This window comes from Cryptosporidium ryanae, assembly GCF_009792415.1.
Source record: "Cryptosporidium ryanae isolate 45019 chromosome Unknown contig_8, whole genome shotgun sequence".
NCBI lineage: Eukaryota > Apicomplexa > Conoidasida > Eucoccidiorida > Cryptosporidiidae > Cryptosporidium > Cryptosporidium ryanae.
Window position 1 is genome coordinate 36,237 of NW_027125486.1, and position 18,127 is coordinate 54,363.

Below are 18,127 nucleotides of genomic sequence, written 5' to 3' on the forward strand. Positions count from 1 at the left end.
AAAAAAATGAAAAGTAAAAAATATTAATTTATGTGAATAAATATTCGAACTCTATTATGTTTTTGAATTAATGCGAGTATAACAATAGTAGAAAGGGGAGATAAGTGATATTCATTGGCAAAAATGGTGTTGCTTTTATTAATGAATAATAGCATTAATTTCATAATATTCAAATTTAATTAACTTAATTTATTTATTCTGATTTAACTTTTGAAAGAACAGAATGGTTCTTTTTAAGAAATACCAGTACAATACCAATGTTTGCAAGTAAAAATAGAATGCTTGAATGGAATAGCTATGAATAATTAAGATTAGATTTCAATGGAATTAAGTTAATTAAGTAATGTGAGAGAAATAAAAAGTATGAACTTACACTTAAAAAGTATGGTTGTCCAAGCATTTCAATATTATAAGCAAAATAAAGCCAAGATATCTTAGTTACAAACCACACCCCCAATGATATAGCAATAGGGATAAAAGATGTACTGGCAGAGTGTATAATGCCTTTAGACTCATCAATCTGTGCAAGATTGTTAGTGAGATACACTCTCAGTGCAAGAGGAAGTAATATGAACCACCACAAAAAGTATTGAGAAGTACAAACTTTGTTAAACGCCACGAAAATTACGGTTTGACAAAAGATAGCCATGACACATTCACCATCTTTGACTAAAGAAATACCTGAAAGAGCAACCAAAAACATTTGTGGAATAGATGCAATGTAAGGAAGTACTTTGTAAACAAAATTAGATGCAAGAGCCTCCTTTGCTGAATACATAGTTAAATAAAAGAGATAGAAAAATACTGAAAAGTTGTGTCTATGATCTTTTCTGATGGCATGATAGAGATAAGTTTCATAAAGGAACTCCCAACCATAAATATAGTAAAAAAATGAAATAAGAGATACAATTGTTGTAAAACTAACAAACCCAAAGATAATTTGATCAATGTTAAGATTAGTAAATATTCTTATCGGAAGATTAATAATGTATTTCACAAAAGAACAATCTTTCTTGAGATAGTTAGAGTTAATAAAGAAAAGAAAAGGAAATCCATATATCACTGGATACAGTTTGAAGTGTACTGATAAACCAAAAAAGAATCCAGAAATTACAATATTTGTTTTGTTGTTAAAATTATCATACTTTGCTTTCATTAAGAAATATATAGTAATCAATACTAATATAGATGGAATTACGTCTGCACTTCCTCTAGCAGCAATGACAACTGGAAATGGGTTCAATAACCAGGTTGATATTAAAAATCTTCTTAAAGTAATACTTCCTTTAAGTTTGAGGTCATTATCCACATCTAATAATATTAAAAGCCATTCAAGTATTTTTCCAGAAAGAATATTAACTGCACAAAAAAGAAGTTTGGAAAGTATTTCCATTTTGAATATGATATTAATTGATGTTATATACGCCAATAATGGAGTGTATCTGTATGTGTGCCTTGAATATGGGGATTTTCCTTGAAGAACTGCCTTTGCTGCATCCGTAAATACCTGTTAAAGAGTAATATATTGATGAATTAATCAAAATTTATAGCATTAAAAATGATACAATATGAGATATACATAACTAAAAAAAATAATATGATCTCATTAACAATCCTACTTACCATGTAATCAATATCTGTGAATTTTACCGAAACATTAAATTTATCTTGAAACAATCCATAGCAAAGCACCAAAAGGTGCAAACAAGTCGTTGAGAGATAAACATGATCAACGACACACCTGAATACCTTTCCTATTTTTGTTTCACACCACATCTAGACCTTTTCTATACCTTAATTGTGTTTAGGTGGGGATTGATTCGCAAGCAGCTATGCAAATAATAATCTGATGTTCCACGATACCGCCCACATTTAGGCGGTAAAACAAGAGACACTACGAGAAAATGAAATAATTTTTAATTGAAAAAAAAATACAACTTATTGAGGAAAGAATGAAGAATCGAGTGTGAGAGATGATTTTAAAATAAAGTCAGTAATAGATCAACTGAATGGGGTGAATTTTTTTCAAATTCTTGGTTTTTATATTTTATAAAGATTTAATAATCGCAAGCAGTAAAGCTAACAATAGAGTGATTGAAGGTGCTACTATTTTCACCATTATTTAACTTTGATTTGTTTGAAAACCAAATTCGGTCGGGAATAAATAATACTTTGTTTCTATAGTTTTCTATAAATAGTAAAATAAAATATAATTTATAGTTTTTTATTGTGGTAGATTGGTATTTTTATAAATTTCTCGAGTATCTTTGTTTGTATAAGCATTTAAAAAATAAAAATGGCATATAAAAGTCCAAGCTCGAATTCTGGAGCGAATAGTGGAGTTTTAATGACTCACCAAAATGCAGAATCAATAAATGATGATTACGATTCATCTGCATTGATGGAGAATATAGATACAGTTGAAAGTCTAGGTAAATCACTGCCTTTTGATGAGAAATATGAATGTAAGGAGTCAGAAACAGATAAACCATATAGGATAAAAAGTATGAATGAATATTTACAGATGCACAAAAGAAGCATTCAGGATCCGGATAAATTTTGGGAAGAAATAGCAAGAAAAGAGTTAAGGTGGCTTCGAGACTTCACAAAGACAAGAGGTACGGGACCAACATTTCAAGATCGTTTGCCGTGGTTTTTGAATGGAAAACTAAATGTTTGTGATAACTGTGTTGATAGATGGGTAGAAAAGCAACCAGACTCAATAGCAATTGTTTGGGAGGGGGAGGATCCATCAAATGTAAGGAAAATAACTTATATTGAGTTGTTTAGAAACGTATGTAGAATGGCAAACGTACTTAAAAGGTTTGGTATTTCAAAAGGAGATACAGTAGGTATATATATGCCAATGATACCAGAAACAATATATACAATGCTTGCATGTACAAGAATAGGAGCAGTACATATGGTGGTTTTTGCAGGTTTTGCAGCACAAAATCTGTTGGACAGATTAATAAATGCAAAATGTAAGATAGTAATAACAGCAGATCAGGGAACGAGGGGTAAAAAGATAATTAATTTAAAGAATATAGTGGATGAGGCACTTGAGAAATTGCCGAGTATAAAAAGTTGTATAGTATTTAGACATTTAAACTTCCCAATAAATGTAGTAGAGGGTAGAGATTATGATGGACATGCCTTACTTAGAGCAGAAAAACCATATTGTCCATTAGAGGACATGGATAGTGAGGATCCATTATTTTATCTGTATACATCTGGTAGTACAGGTACTCCAAAAGGAGTGCAACATTCAACTGCGGGTTATTTGTTGTATGCAACAGTCACACTGAAATATTTATTTAATACACATGCGGGTGATGTGTTTGGTTGTGTTGGTGACATAGGTTGGATAACTGGTCATTCTTATTTGGTCTATGGCCCATTATCTAACGGACTCACAACTTTGGTGTTTGAAGGAATACCAACGCATCCAGATCCAGGTAGATACTGGGATATGGTCGAGAGGCACAAAATAACACATTTTTATACAGCCCCTACTGCAATAAGAACATTGAAAAAATTTGGTAGCGAATATGTTGAAAAATACGATAGATCCTCATTGAGAGTTCTTGGTTCTGTAGGTGAGCCAATAAACCCGTCAGCTTGGCGTTGGTATTACAAAGTAGTAGGAGAGGAAAGATGTTCTATAGTGGATACTTATTGGCAGACGGAAACAGGAGGTATTGTAATAGCACCAATTCCGGGCTGTGTACCAATGAAACCAGGTTCTGCCACACTTCCCTTCTTCGGTATAGAACCTGTTATACTTAACCCAGATACAGGAGTAGAGGTAAATGGACCTGGATCTGGAGTTCTTTGTATCAAAGATTCTTGGCCAGGCATGTTCAGAGGAATATTTGGAGCTCATTATTTGCATGAGGATCTATATACCAATCCATTCCCAGGATACTATTTTACAGGTGATGGTGCTCTTAGGGACAATGACGGTTACTATTGGATAACCGGAAGAATTGATGACACTATAAACGTTTCGGGACACAGGCTGAGTTCAAAGGAGATAGAGGATGCTTTGACAAGCCATGAATCCGTATCTGAGGCTGCAGCTGTAGCAATACAACATGATGTTAAAGGAAATGCTCTTGTTTGTTTTGTAGTCCTCAGAAACATAACTTGTGGTTTTAGTATTGACAATTCTAAACAACAGCCACTTGAATCAGAATTGAGAATTTGTGTAAGAAAACAGATAGGTCCAGTAGCATCTCCAGATCACATATTAATTGTTGAGAATATACCTAAAACAAGGAGTGGCAAGGTTGTTCGTCGTTTACTTAGAAAGATAGCTACTGGTTCTGACAACTATGGTGATATTTCGACAGTTGCAAATCCTGAATGTATTAAATCTATTGAATCTTCTTGGTCTCAATATCTTAAAAGGGAGGGAAATAAGTGAGCGAACTACTACATTATTAATATTTTTTGCTAGGTTACAACATTTAATGGTTCATATTAAGAGAGACTTTATTTTTCACTTTATCTTATGAGTAAAGAATGAATTACACTTGTTAGGGTAGGATGATCAAGAATTTATATCCTATTAGCATTAATTTTAATTTTCTATTTCATTTTATTGTTTAATGCTACAACCAAATAATATATACATTAGAATTACATGTTTTTTATATTTTAAACAATATTTAGAGAGTGAAATATTTTCATGTAAATTAATGATTTTAGTCTGGGAAACATATCTATTGTTTGTATTTCCCTCATACCCTGATTATATTTAATAATACATTTGATTAAATTACAGTTTTTTTGTGTATGTATGAAACATAATGAATCAAATATATTCACTTGAATATCAGAGGAATAAAATACAAGTCAAAACAAAATTACACTTAATATCAATTAAACAACAAAAATGTGAATATACCTTAACTATATATTATCTCATTGCTTGAGCATATGGTACAGACAATGCTGCTAAATTTTTTGGACCTTTAGGCCTTCCTGACGGAAATATTTGCCAAAACCTTAATGTTTCATCACCTGCACCTGTAACTATTGTTTTGCCATCTGGAGATACAGCTAAATATAAAACTCTATATGTATGACCTGTCAATGTAGCTATTTTTTGCATTGATGGCCATTTCCATAATATAACTTGATTCAAACTATAACCATGAGTGGAAACTAATTCATTTACGTTTCCACTCCAAGCGATATTGCAAACTTGTGATCCAGTATCTACTGCCATTACACATGAATTAGTCACTGTATTCCATATACGAATGTGACGATCTGCAGTGCCACCACCAGATGCTAATAATCCCGATTGATGTGGATTCCAGGACAGTGCTTTAACTGCAGCGGTATGATCGTGAAATTGACAAACAGGAGTATCATAACCTTGTGACCATATAAATAATTTATTGTCATTACCACCTGTGGCCAATTGTAATTCATTTGGACTCCATTTAACACCACATACTTCTTGCTTGTGACCAATCCATCTATTGCACCAGTGTTCCTGTTCCCTTACATCTCTCAATAATACAACATGATCTCTCCCTCCTGTTGCTAACAATGGTCCACACCAATCCATAGCTCCTATTCTGGCTCTATGACCATTTAATGTACGAACTTTTTTTTGTTCATTTACATCCCAAATTTGCACTGATCCTTGTCTTGTTCCTACTGCAAGATGACCACCTTGTTGTGTCCAAGAAACACTTGTGACTATATCTTGTTCTTGAAGATTTAGTAAATTTGTTACTTTGCATGTAGAAGCACTCCATAAATATACAGAAGAAGTTAATCCAACTGCTAGTATATTTGTTGAGCTCCAGTCCACCAAATTTAAATAAAAATCATCCTGTAAATTAGGTGCGTCCAAAACCTTATATGGACTTTTTGGTATTTTTCTAGAAACTGTATTCATCCCCATAGTTGTTGAAGATAACCAAACAGGATCCATTGATATAGATCTTAAAGGTACTGTTGCAAACGGATCATATATTTCACATTGATTCTTAATTGGGAATGTATTTTCATCATCGTATATACTCAAACCATTTAACTTTCTTTTATCTTGAGTGCCTAGTATTTGAGGGCCTGTTCTTAACTTTAAAGTTGCTGGATAATCATTTTCTGTAGTGTTAAGTATCTCAGTCGCCAATAAATCGTTGTAAACTGATGTTGGGTTATTGAATGATCTATTTATTGTATCCAAATTACTTCTTCCAAACCTAGAGTATTTTTCATATATGTAATTATTGCTCATAGATGAAAGTATACTTTCTTGTCTGCTCATTTATTTTTGAGGTTTACTATATTAAATCTACATATATTTAAATTTTGTTTAAGCTTTAGCCTTTTTTATTAACTCTGTATATACTTAATTCAAATTGAGGCAAAGTGAATTGTTTACTTTTGGAAATTGTTGGGCAAAAAATACTTTATATCACTAACTTAAGTCATTTCAAAAGCACTTGCAGTACTAATTATTTCATTTAGATTTTGATTCAATACCCCATGTGTGTGCTTGTGACTACCTAAATATTAATTTGTATATAAACTTGTATATTCTTACAATATCCACTGTCAAAAAAAATGCTTAAGGATTTCTAATTAATGTTTGTATCGCTCATTCTTCTACCTTCCCTTGTTTTTTCTTTAAAAATTGCAATTTTTATTTACCACTTTTGACTTTTTTACATGTCTAACTTTTTTGTTGTCTTTCTTTGGGGGCCCAGACGTATAGGTCTTAGTCAGAGTAGTACATTTGCAAGTATTATTTTAAACGCTCAATTAAGAAAAAATACTAGCGATAAAAGCATTAAGCATTTTATCGGCTATTTTTTTTAGAATCTTAATGAATGCATTAATTTATCTTATTCTTTTATGACAAAAAAATTTTTAATAATTTATTTATTAATCATGTTAAAACATTCTTATTGAAAGGTTGTGTGCATTTTTTGTGTCTACTTAAATGTAATTACCGTTTAAATTAATAATAGTTTACATGTGGACCCCACATAATTTTTGTTTTAATTGAAAATATTAATAAACCGGTATTGATAACAATGCATTTATCTAACTAAAGATATTTAGCAAATACTATTATTAAAAAGTGTATGTAAAGGATTATGGTTAGCCCTCCATTTTTTTAAATAATATAGTAGTAATTTTTTAATGTTTTCTCAAAAGTACAATATAGAAAACTACGACTCAATAAATATAATAATTATAAAAATTATTAGTGTTATTAGGATTGTTTTTTCCATGAAATTTTAACCCATACCTTTAAGAATTTTTTTCTAACACTTGTGAAATGATTATATTTTCAGGCGGGATATCTGTACAGCTATGCCTTAAAGAGATGCAATTTACGCGTATTAAATTTGAATGAATAAGTTTTGATGCATCTAGGTGTGAATAGACAGTATTGTGTGCATTTAATATATATTTAACATACTCCTAGAGGAAGAACACAACAAACATTTGGCAGATTCAAATAACCACATAAAAAGGTTTAAAATCGCCATTTAATAGTGGTTAAATACATAATAAATTAGAATCGTACATTTATTATTATTTTTCCATAAAACCACCAAGGATGAAAAGCATAAAGCAATTATTCATATTTTTTTCAGTGCTATTTATTGGTTATTTGAATTTAATAAGTTGTAGAATCCAAATTAAAGCGTATGGGAGTATAGTCTCAACAGCATATTTTTATTCAGACATATTTGTTGGTCTTCCAGTGCCACAAAGGCAAAGTGTAATATTGGACACAGGAAGTAATTTACTTGCTTTTAGTTCGACACAATGTCAACAATGTGGTACGCATTTGGACCCTTATTATGATCCGTTCAAAAGTACAACAATGAGAGAGGTTCCATGCCATTCTTATTGTAAGGTTTGCGTGAATAAAAGAAGACAATGTGCATATACAATACACTACTTAGAGGGAAGCAGTCTTTCCGGAAGTTATTTTGAAGATTTTGTTTCGCTCAGAAATGAGAAAGGCGATTCAAAGGAAGCAGCACCTTATGTTGTAGGTTTAGCAACTATATTTGGTGGTATAACACATGAAACAAATTTGTTCTATACTCAGGCAGCTTCTGGGATTCTTGGGTTGGCTTATACAGCAAGTTCCCAAGAAAGAGCACCGTTATTCCAGACATGGAACAAAAAGTCAAAATATTTAAAGGATGCAGTGCTATCAATGTGTTTTAGTTCTGAAGGTGGAATGATTTCTTTTGGAGGATACAATTCTGAATATTGGTTGTTAAGTGACTCTGAGAATGCTAATGATAAATCATTTAGACAACAAGGAAGCAATGAAGGAACTATCAATAGATTCCTTGGTTTCTCATATATTTCAAGTTCATCAATACGTAATGGAAATTCTGACTCAAATAAAAATGCAGAGAGAATAAATTGGACACCATTGTCAATAATGAATGGAAATTATTATGTACATCTTACAAGAGTGTCTGTTCATCAAACGAAAATAATTCTTCCTACGGATTCTTCAGGAAATGTAAAGCCTATACCTCTTGTAATAGATAGTGGTACAACGTTAACTTATTTTCCAGAACAGATATTTATCCAAATATTAAATGTGATTAACCAAAGAATAGCAGAAACAGAAACAAAATCAACATTCAGAACTTTAGTGGAAGCAGGTTCCAAAATGCTAGAATACATTGGAATAAAAGAACCAACAGAAGTTGGAATAAGCGAAGTCTCAATATTCCCAGGTGATGTACCAGGAGCGGCGTTACTTAGAAAAAGAATATATAGAACATTAAAAACTGCAGATAATGAGACAATAACTACTGACACAGCGAGTGACTTAACAAGCACTAATTTTAACGCAAAGGTTTACTTGGAAGATATAAATAACAACACTCTAATTGAGAGCATTGTAAATCAGATAAACAAAACAGAAAATGAAATGGGAGGAAATAATGAATTTGACATCGATTCGTCATTATCAAGAATATTACTTGAAACAACAAAAGGAGAGAGATGTTGGAAATTGAGAGAACCGAGTGAAATGTCTCGTTTTCCAGTAATAACATTAGGATTTCCAAACTTAAAGATAAGGTGGGAGCCAGCTCAATATTTATATAAGAAATACAGAAATACATACTGTTTGGGTTTCGACTCGGATAAATCGTTTTTGGTTCTTGGTGCTTCATTCTTCATAAATAAAGATGTTATTATTGATGTAAAGAATTCAAGAGTATCATTTGTGAAAGCGAAATGTCCACAAATAGCCCATGCTAGAAGAACATCAACATTGGAGATGACACAGTTATTAAAGGATACATCAACTTCATCACCAGATTCAATAATGAAATCTGAGGTATTGGTATTTGATTCTAATACTCATCAACATTTGGTACCAATACAAAATGAGAAATCTTCAACTTCTGAGTTGAAAGTTTCTTCACCATCCACCTCAAAGTCAACATTAAACAGATACACTGATGAAAACACCATTTTTGAAACTAATTGGGATCAAAAAAACTTAACTATGCCATCCTCACTCTCCTCTTTTTTGTCTCCTTCGTCTGCTCAGTCTGCTGGTGTTACAAATCATTCAGTTGAAAACGGTATAATACCTCTAGATCAAGAGAACAGTACAAGCGATAGTTTACATGATTATCTCAAACAACAAATGAATGAGCATAATCAGTACAATTATCTTGAGGTAGTTAAAAATGAAAACGGTACTGTATCGTTACCAAGTTATGATTCTTCTGTTTCTAATTATAATTTGAATTTAAATTTGCTTGATGGTTTTGAAGAAAATGAAGAAGAGTCAACAGATGGTTGTAATGTAAACGGAGATTCATCTGGAAATGGCGAATGCAACTCAAATAAATCTTCGGGTTCTCTTAATACCACACAGCCAACTTATATTCACTGGTTATTGGTATTCATAACTGCATTAATTCATTATTCATTTTCATTGTCTAACCAAGCAGAAACAAAATAGAGAAAACAGAGAAATTTAAATAATTAAATAATTAAATTCAGGTATTTTTTTAATGGATATTTAAACTTAGAGGGATTATTTATTGTTGTTATAATTTAACATTTTTATTATAGTGTTTAATATTTAATTAAGCAGAAAATGCATAAATAATAATTCATGTAGAATTGTAGCGTAGTAAAACAAGTAGATAAAGATATATAAGGGTAAATGGTAATAATAGGCATTTATTTAAAGTATAAATATATTTTTTATCATATAATTAAATAAAATCAGAATATTCTCTATTTTACATGGTATTTTATAATATATTTAATGTGATAACAAGAATATATTGGACTTAAAAATAAAGAGGAAAATGGATACTTAAATGAAGAACAAAATGTTTAATAGATTAAATAAAATTAATATTTTATTTAAGCGATTATTTGTTATTAATGCTTCAATGGTTTTTATTGCTTTTAATATTAAATATAATTTGTTTGCCTTTAAAAAATACAAATAATACGAGAATAAATAAAAATTGATTCTTTCAGAGGATAAAATAAGAAACATACAATTATAGAAGAATCGTAGTTTATTATTTAGTATTAGATTTGAATTTAAGCATTTTTTTAATTTTAATAACAATGTTTCCTTTGCTTCATTTTCGTGTAATATAATAATTAAGGGATTTATTTATCTTGCCATGTTTGCGACGTGTGAGTCCAATGGGACACGACAAGTGTTGTTTAACTTTCTCCTATAACTGTGTTAGATCATGGGATAAATTACTCACTATGCTCTGCCATTTTATTTTTTTCTTCTTTTTCCTCTTGTATTTTCTTCTTGTCATATTTTCTCTTGGACAAAATATCATATACAACAGAGAATGTACAATACAGTATGGAGGATAGCAACAGAATCATGAATCCCCATGTTAATATTATTTGTGTTGGGTGGAGTTTTACTCCCGCACCACCGATTCCCTGTTTAATTACAATTTGGCAATAATCACCACCATATCCAGAGGGACAAGTACATATTATGGGAAGGTTTTCACTAACATATGTACATTTTCCGCCATTTTGACATGGATTGTTTGTTTTGCATACATTGTTTTCAATTTCACAACTGACACCAGTGAACCCAGGAAGACATTCACAGGAGAAGAATGGACTTTCTTGCTTTGCCTTGCAAATGCCACCATTTAAACACAGAGTTGTTGGTCCAGCGGTGAGACAAGCATCCCAAACTAAATAAGGTTGAGATTTTTAGTTTATACGGTTGTTTTACAGGGTTGTTAATGGGAAAATATGTGGTAATAATGCAAAAATCGTCGGGTAATGAATATAAAATTAAGGCAAAAGTGATGATTAATAAGGGGTGAGTTCAGTGAATCATTAGGATTTAACATGGAAAAACATACCTTGATCGCATTTAACTCCAGTGTATCCATCAGAACATACACAAACGAACTGCTTTATACCTGATGCTACTCCCAAAGACACGCATTTTCCATTCATACCACAATTCAGTGTTTGGTCTCCTGGACAAAAGGATTCAAATGGAATTTCTGAGGTATCCATTTTTCTGAGAGTGGAAGCGTAGTTTTCTATCAGATTTTGAGTTAGAGCCGAGTAAATATCATCCAAGTTCTGAGAGTTTTCACTGTGATTGCTATCTAATTTAAATGACATACTGATTTTGATGTGCAGATTCAGTTGAAAATTAAGTCTATTCAGCCGAGTTGCTCGTTTTCCTGCTCTGTTTTTTAATTAAATTTACCCTCAACTCCTCCAATTAATACTGCCTTATAATCAACGTGCCGATTTGCGAGGGAATCAAAGCGAAATATTCATTTCGTTTCGAGTTAAGTTTCGAATATAATGACGCATTTAAATGTATGCTTAACCTACTAAAACTAGTTGTATTTCGCTTAAACCACAATTTTAAGGCAAAACATTATATTGTGTTTAATATCTGTTACGCTGTAAACATATTTGCGGGCCATGCATGCAAAATAATACAGGCGTTTAAGAGGAAACAAAAACACCAGGTTCCTTGAGAGATAATATTTAAAATTAAAAATTAAAAGCAATACTAATGTAAACTACTTTCTTGATGAATACTCAACCAGTCTCTCCGGTGCGTGGCTCACATCCTAATTCATCCTTTGAAAGCACATTATCATGACAACGCTCCCTTTCAGCACCTATGGTATTTTCTGTTTTGTCCTTACCTGATTTGCCGTCAGTACTGGTTTGCTTACCGTCATCATTGGTGATCCTTCCTTCGAATCCTTCGGCATTTGTGACTCCTTTCCAGCCAAGATATATTTTTTCGATATCACAGGGCTGAAAAACAGTGCATTTGGCAATAAACGACCAGAGAGAAGAGTGCAATCTCTTTTTAGTAGTTTCATCTGGTGAAAGTTCGAGTATCTTATTAATTTCATCTCCAACTGAAGGGAGATAGAGTTTAAGACTAGCAACGATATCAGAATCTGACATGTAATTTCCAGGTTGAAACAGCTTCCTTATTTCAGCTACTTGAGTCTTTACACTTCCGTTATTTAAACAAGTCCTTGTATGTCTTTTAAGCTGCTTTTCGTCCATGTTAATGCACTCCTTTACGAATTCTAAAACGTCTTTTTTTCTGCGTCCTGCGACAGCTTGCTCATTTCTGTTGCTTAGACAAGAGGGTAGTTTTCCTGCAGGTGATGAGACTAGAGACAAATTTGTGTCAGACTTTACAAGCGATTCTTGAAGCTTTCCCGTTTTGCCTTTCTTCTTTTTCCCACATAATTCCGATTTGCTTTCAGCAGCGACTGAGTCCTGCTCTAATGGCGATCTAGAGAAACAAGGTGACGTTGAGCTTGAATTAAAGTTGCTATTTACACTTGTTTTCCTCCTCTTCCTAGCAGTTTTCCCTACTACCACTACAGAGTGAAGATTTTTCAACACTCTCAATGCTCTTTGCTTGAGTTTATCAAACTTAATGTCTCTTATGCACGAAAGAGACAAATTTTCATCCATTGACATAAGTGTCCAGTTGGAAAATCCGTAAACATAGATCCCCTTAAGTAAGTTTTTATCCGTTTCCAGTGTCCAAGGGACTCCCCAAGACGGCATTCTTAGGGATTTAACAAGTAGTGGAGGCAATTCAAATTTCAGATAATCCCCTTCGCTCTCACAGGAACGGCTTTCTTGTTTTGTTTCCTCACACTCGCTTACTGCTCCGTTTTGAGTCTCAGTTCTGTCCTCAATTTTCACGTCAATGATGTTCTCTGCACACCCGTCAACAGAGCCTGTTGGGCTCGTCTCGTCTTTTTCGTCCGTCTTTCTGCACTCGCCATCCCTGTTGTCTCCCTTCACGTTCTCCTTGAATCCACTCTTCTCGCCCTCGCTCATCTCACCATCACTCCCCTCGCACTCGTTTTCTAGTTCCAAAACTCTCTCCTCTTCATCCGCCTCGTCCTCCTCTTCATTACAGTCCCCGTCTTCGTCAACGCAGTCACTTTTGACGGCTGTACATCTGTCTGGACGAGACAAGGGTCCTGTTGGGAGTTTCCACGGCCGGTCCACACCGGGATTGCATTCTTTCATGAGCTTGTCCAGGGCAGACAACGCTTTTATTCTGTCTACAAGTTCTAAAGGATTCGCCCTGTTACTTCCTATCAAAAGCAAACTCCTCTTGTTTTTGTTATTTCCATTGCTTTCAAGGGAACAGTCTTCGCCGTATTGATTAGAGTCAAGGTCGCAGTGGCCATCGTAATAGTCGCTGCAACCTGCATCTTCACCATTCTCCCTGGACTTTTCGTAGCAAAGCGAAATAATTATCTGGGCTTCATTCAGTATCACATCCGCGTCTGTACCTTTCTTGAATCTCGAATCAATGACAATGTCATCCAGTCTTCTGTACGGATCACCGTACTTTAAGATGGATCTAAAAACTTTAAATCTTTTTTTTGGATTCAAAAGCCTAGTGTCCCTCTTTGCCCGTTTTCCGTTTTTCAGTAACCTTTTCCCACTTGAAATTGATTTATATATATTGTTTATCTCACATGGAAACCTTTCGTCCAGATTGCCATAATCGTATTTGAAACCCGATATGTCAGACATTAAATTCCCAAAATCGCCTCTGCTATCTAGCTTCAGAAGTGGAAGTGGGTAATTCGCGTTCCTGTATCCTCTTTCGTTTGGATTGTCCTGCATCTTCCTGCCACTATCACTTTCAGTTTTAGTTTCGCTCTTGTTAGTCAAGTAACCATCTTGGATACAGTTCACGGCAGTACTGCTGTCCTTTTCCACCAAACAACTAGACTCTACACACTTTTTGCCGTTTCTTAGTTTGCTCCTCTTTGATTTTTTGGTCGCTGTGCACAAGTCAACCTCTACACTCCCAACATTATTGTCGTTCAAACAATCGCTGGTTTTGCTTTTTTTTCTACCAAAGCCATCCTTGAATCTGAATGCTCCGTCTCTCATTGCGCTTTTTCGCGGACCTGTCACTATATTCTCCTTTCGAGTCTCCAAATACCTTCTCCTTTCCTCTTCAGGTATTGTCCTCTCCCAAAATTCTTTGTTATCTAACTCCATGGTGTTCTTGTCGTCCTCCTCGCCCTTGCCTTTCTTCGAGAGAGAAACCAACACTCCAGTGTTCGAGTCAACTATCAGTGGGGGAGCCTCGTATCTGAAATCAGAGATATTTGAGAAAGAACGAAGCAAGCCGTCTGCCAAACCCTGGGTGTCGTGCATGTTCTCCTCTGCATCTGCCAAAACCTTGTCCAGGTCAATTTGTGAAGCGAATCTTTTGTCCTCCTCAAAACTGCTACTTACATCACAATTCTCACCACTTGAAGCGCTGTTGACGGAGTTCCCGTGGACACCCTCACTATTGCTCTCATTGTTACTGCTTTTGCTCCACAATTTTTGAGCTCCAAATTTCAATATCTTAGCTAATTCGTCTCTGTTAAAACAGGTACCCGAACAAGCACCTTTTTTGCCATTAGCATAAAGAGCCTGTGCGGCCATGGCCACCACAGAAGTGGCAGTGGAGAAGTCCATCTTGTTCCCGCTGCCAATAGCTTTATTATTTTGACCATCTTCAACACCGCCACTGTTGATCTTGTTCAGTCCCTGAACGACCAATGTATCCAACACCATTTTTGTCTTTGCTCTCTCAAGTATGTTCTCCTCTATTGAGTCCTTTGTAACCAGTCTATATATTTGGACCTGTTTCTTTTGACCTATTCGATGGGCTCTTGCCTCAGCCTGAAGATCATTTTGTGGATTCCAATCTGAATCGTATATTATAACCGTGTCAGCACTAGTCAAATTAATCCCCAAACCGCCTGCCTTCGTTGACAGTAAAAAACAAAAATCGTCACTATTGGGCAAGTTGAAATGATCCATCGCCTTTCTCCTCAATTCCTTTCCCATAGTGCCATCCAGTCTCTGATGTTTATAGCCTCTAAAAACCAAAAATTCGGATATAATATTCAACATCATTACCATCTGGGAAAATATTAACACGCGACTTCCCTTTTCTTTGAGTCTAAAAAGCAATTTGTCTAATAAACAAAGCTTTCCACAACTGTATATTAACTGGTGTTGCATACTCGCTAGTGTAATGCCGTTATGTGGATCTAGGTCTGGACGATGTATCAAAAACGGATGGTTACACACCTTCTTTAACTCCATACATATATTTTGAAGCGAGGTTTTAGTTCCGCCAGTATTTTTGCTAAGTTCTGAATAGTTCCTAGTTAGTATTGATTTGTAAATCTCAGTTTGTTGAGGCGACAACTCAACTCTCAATATTCTCTCGACCTTCTTGGGTAAACTCCTTTCTACGTCCTTTTTAACCCTCCTTAATACGTACTCCTGCAACTCTTGTTGCAATTCCTCCAACTGTTTTTGCTTGTTCACATTTATGATATTTGGATTTTCGACATCCGGATACTTTAGTTTAAAATCATTATAGCTGCAAAAGTTGTTGGGATTCAAAAAGTGAAGCAAACTCCAAAGTTCCTCTAGATTATTGTGCAGTGGGGTCCCACTCAATAATAGCCTGTATTTCGTCTCAAAGTCGTGTAGTTCCTTGAATCTCTTGCTGTCCCTATTTTTAAGTTGGTGGGCCTCGTCCACTATCATCATGTACCACTCTATTTGTTTGAGGAACTCACAGTCAAGCTGGCTGTTTATTATCGCAGGAGTTGTTATGAGAATGTCAAATCTGAATCTCTTTTTCACCTTAGAACAGAAATTAGCCTCGCGTTTCAAGTTCCCTTCACTTGCCATGTTTATGGTTTTCAATTCATAATTCCTTATTAACTCCCTTGCATATGCATTTCCATGATACAAAACAACATTCAAATCGGGCAGCCACTTTTTGAACTCCCTTAACCAGTTGTCACTGGTACTTTGCGGGACCACAACTAAAAAAGGAGCGATTATTTTCTCCATATATATACAATGTCCCACCACTGAAATTGTCTGAACCGTTTTTCCCAAACCCATCTCATCTGCCAATAATACGTTGACGTTCTTCTTAAACCTAGATATGATCCAGTTTAATCCGTAAACCTGATAGTCCCTCAGTTTGTTGTTTTGGAAAGAAGACTCAGAGTTGAGGTTGTCCAAATTGATGCTGCTTTCCCCACTCATTATTTCTTCCGTCGTTTTGCTCATGTCTGTCCTGGCGTTACCCATGTAAAACGGCGTTGAAAGATAAGGCTCGAAGGAGGTTAGGGACAAAGATCTCATTTCATAGTCGTATTCCCCATTGTATTTGCAGATGAAGTCCATCTTCGCATTAAAGGCTTCGATGTGATGCAAAAAGTTGTGTTCCACAAGAGTCTCGTAGGACTCCCATGTACATTGGTCATACGGACAACTTAACCACTTGACAAAGTAGTATATTTGAGTCCTAGTACGCTCTTTTTTATCTCCTGCATAAGTGCTATCGTTTTCCTTCTCATCAGCCACGATTTCCTCCTCTTGAAATATATCAACGATTCTCTCAGGAATGAGTGCGTCCATGTCCAGTTGTTTCTGAATCTCAAAATTTATGTCCTCCTGTTCAATCTCATCCTCAGTCATAAACTGTCTTCTTTGTCGGACTTCAGCCATCTTCTTCTGAAAGTTCTCCAATCTTCGCATACCACCCACGTTTTCTCTGATTAGCGAATCAAGGGTCTCCCATGTATTGTGTAAATGAGAATAACCCATCCACTTTATTTTATACTCCATTGTACCATTATCTTCCTTACTGCTTCTACTTTCCAACACTCGATCTATGTTCTTCACATTTTCTTGTACTTGATCTGAACTTAATTGGAAATCGTCGCCCTCTTTTGCATCGTCGCTATCATAATCATCTTCGTATGTTATTCTTTTGTTTTCTCTTCTCCTTGGCTCCTTTTTGGTATATTTACAACTTTCATACTCATCGTAATCGTCCGAAATCGAGTACAGGGATACAGAACCATCTGAATCGGAGTAATTGACTGTCTTTCTAGAGCTTCTCACGGGTCTGGTAGATCCAGCTTCTTTTTTGTACCCAGCTTTGCCTTTTTGTCTTCTCCTTCCACTCTCCTTCAAGTCTCTTTCGTTATCATAATCTTCATCGTAGTCTCTGTATTTGTTTCTGCTCCTGTTCTTGCCGTCCTTGAATGCCTTATCATGCTTGTATTCCTCGTTTTCATAGTCTTCATCAGCATCCTGTTTCCTCTTTTTGCTCAAGCCGAAATTTATACCTCCGTATTTAGAATCCAGATAATCCACTTCAGAGAGGTTGTCTTGATTTTCGTCGATCAAAGAAAAATCCAAATACCTCATCCTCCTGACTCTCCCACTCCTGGAGCAGCTACTTTCCTCAGTTTTAGGTCTTGCATTGTTACTCAAAACGCCCTCTGCCAAAGTCTTTGGCTCCTCCTCTGTGGAAGAGTCTGAAAATTCAACTTCGAAGCTCATCTACCGAACAATGTATTGCAAACACGATGCCATTTGAACGGGACCTTTATTGTATTATTATTGTTCCTTTACGATAAAATTGTACGTTTTCGTGCCTGCTTACTCGGTTGGATTATAATGTATATTATCGATATTAATATTATTATACGAATATTATTGATATTATTATTATTATTAT

At 34.7% G+C, this 18,127-nt stretch overlaps 6 protein-coding genes across 6 annotated transcripts; 2 read left to right on the top strand and 4 right to left on the bottom strand.

Moving 5' to 3' along the window:
- Positions 1 to 193: 193 nt before the first annotated feature.
- Positions 194 to 1,776, bottom strand: FG386_003422 (uncharacterized protein; the record flags this gene model as incomplete). The annotated part of the gene is made up of 3 exons (XM_067342884.1): positions 194 to 295; positions 374 to 1,507; positions 1,624 to 1,776. The coding sequence occupies 3 exons, from the start codon at positions 1,774 to 1,776 to the stop codon at positions 194 to 196; spliced, it is 1,389 nt and encodes a 462-aa protein (XP_067199111.1).
- A 520-nt stretch (positions 1,777 to 2,296) lies between these two features.
- Positions 2,297 to 4,429, top strand: FG386_003423 (acetyl-coenzyme A synthetase; the record flags this gene model as incomplete). The annotated part of the gene is made up of 1 exon (XM_067342885.1): positions 2,297 to 4,429. The coding sequence occupies one exon, from the start codon at positions 2,297 to 2,299 to the stop codon at positions 4,427 to 4,429; it is 2,133 nt and encodes a 710-aa protein (XP_067199112.1).
- A 495-nt stretch (positions 4,430 to 4,924) lies between these two features.
- Positions 4,925 to 6,292, bottom strand: FG386_003424 (uncharacterized protein; the record flags this gene model as incomplete). The annotated part of the gene is made up of 1 exon (XM_067342886.1): positions 4,925 to 6,292. The coding sequence occupies one exon, from the start codon at positions 6,290 to 6,292 to the stop codon at positions 4,925 to 4,927; it is 1,368 nt and encodes a 455-aa protein (XP_067199113.1).
- A 1,305-nt stretch (positions 6,293 to 7,597) lies between these two features.
- On the top strand, positions 7,598 to 9,994 carry FG386_003425 (aspartyl (acid) protease; the record flags this gene model as incomplete). The annotated part of the gene is made up of 1 exon (XM_067342887.1): positions 7,598 to 9,994. The coding sequence occupies one exon, from the start codon at positions 7,598 to 7,600 to the stop codon at positions 9,992 to 9,994; it is 2,397 nt and encodes a 798-aa protein (XP_067199114.1).
- Positions 9,995 to 10,761: 767 nt separating this feature from the next.
- On the bottom strand, positions 10,762 to 11,670 carry FG386_003426 (extracellular membrane associated protein with 3 EGF domains and a transmembrane domain; the record flags this gene model as incomplete). Its single annotated transcript, XM_067342888.1, has 2 exons — positions 10,762 to 11,225; positions 11,400 to 11,670. 2 exons carry the CDS (start codon positions 11,668 to 11,670, stop codon positions 10,762 to 10,764), a joined length of 735 nt encoding a protein of 244 aa, XP_067199115.1.
- A 432-nt stretch (positions 11,671 to 12,102) lies between these two features.
- On the bottom strand, positions 12,103 to 17,949 carry FG386_003427 (SNF2 family N-terminal domain-containing protein; the record flags this gene model as incomplete). The annotated part of the gene is made up of 1 exon (XM_067342889.1): positions 12,103 to 17,949. The coding sequence occupies one exon, from the start codon at positions 17,947 to 17,949 to the stop codon at positions 12,103 to 12,105; it is 5,847 nt and encodes a 1,948-aa protein (XP_067199116.1).
- Between the last annotated feature and the right edge of the window lie 178 nt (positions 17,950 to 18,127).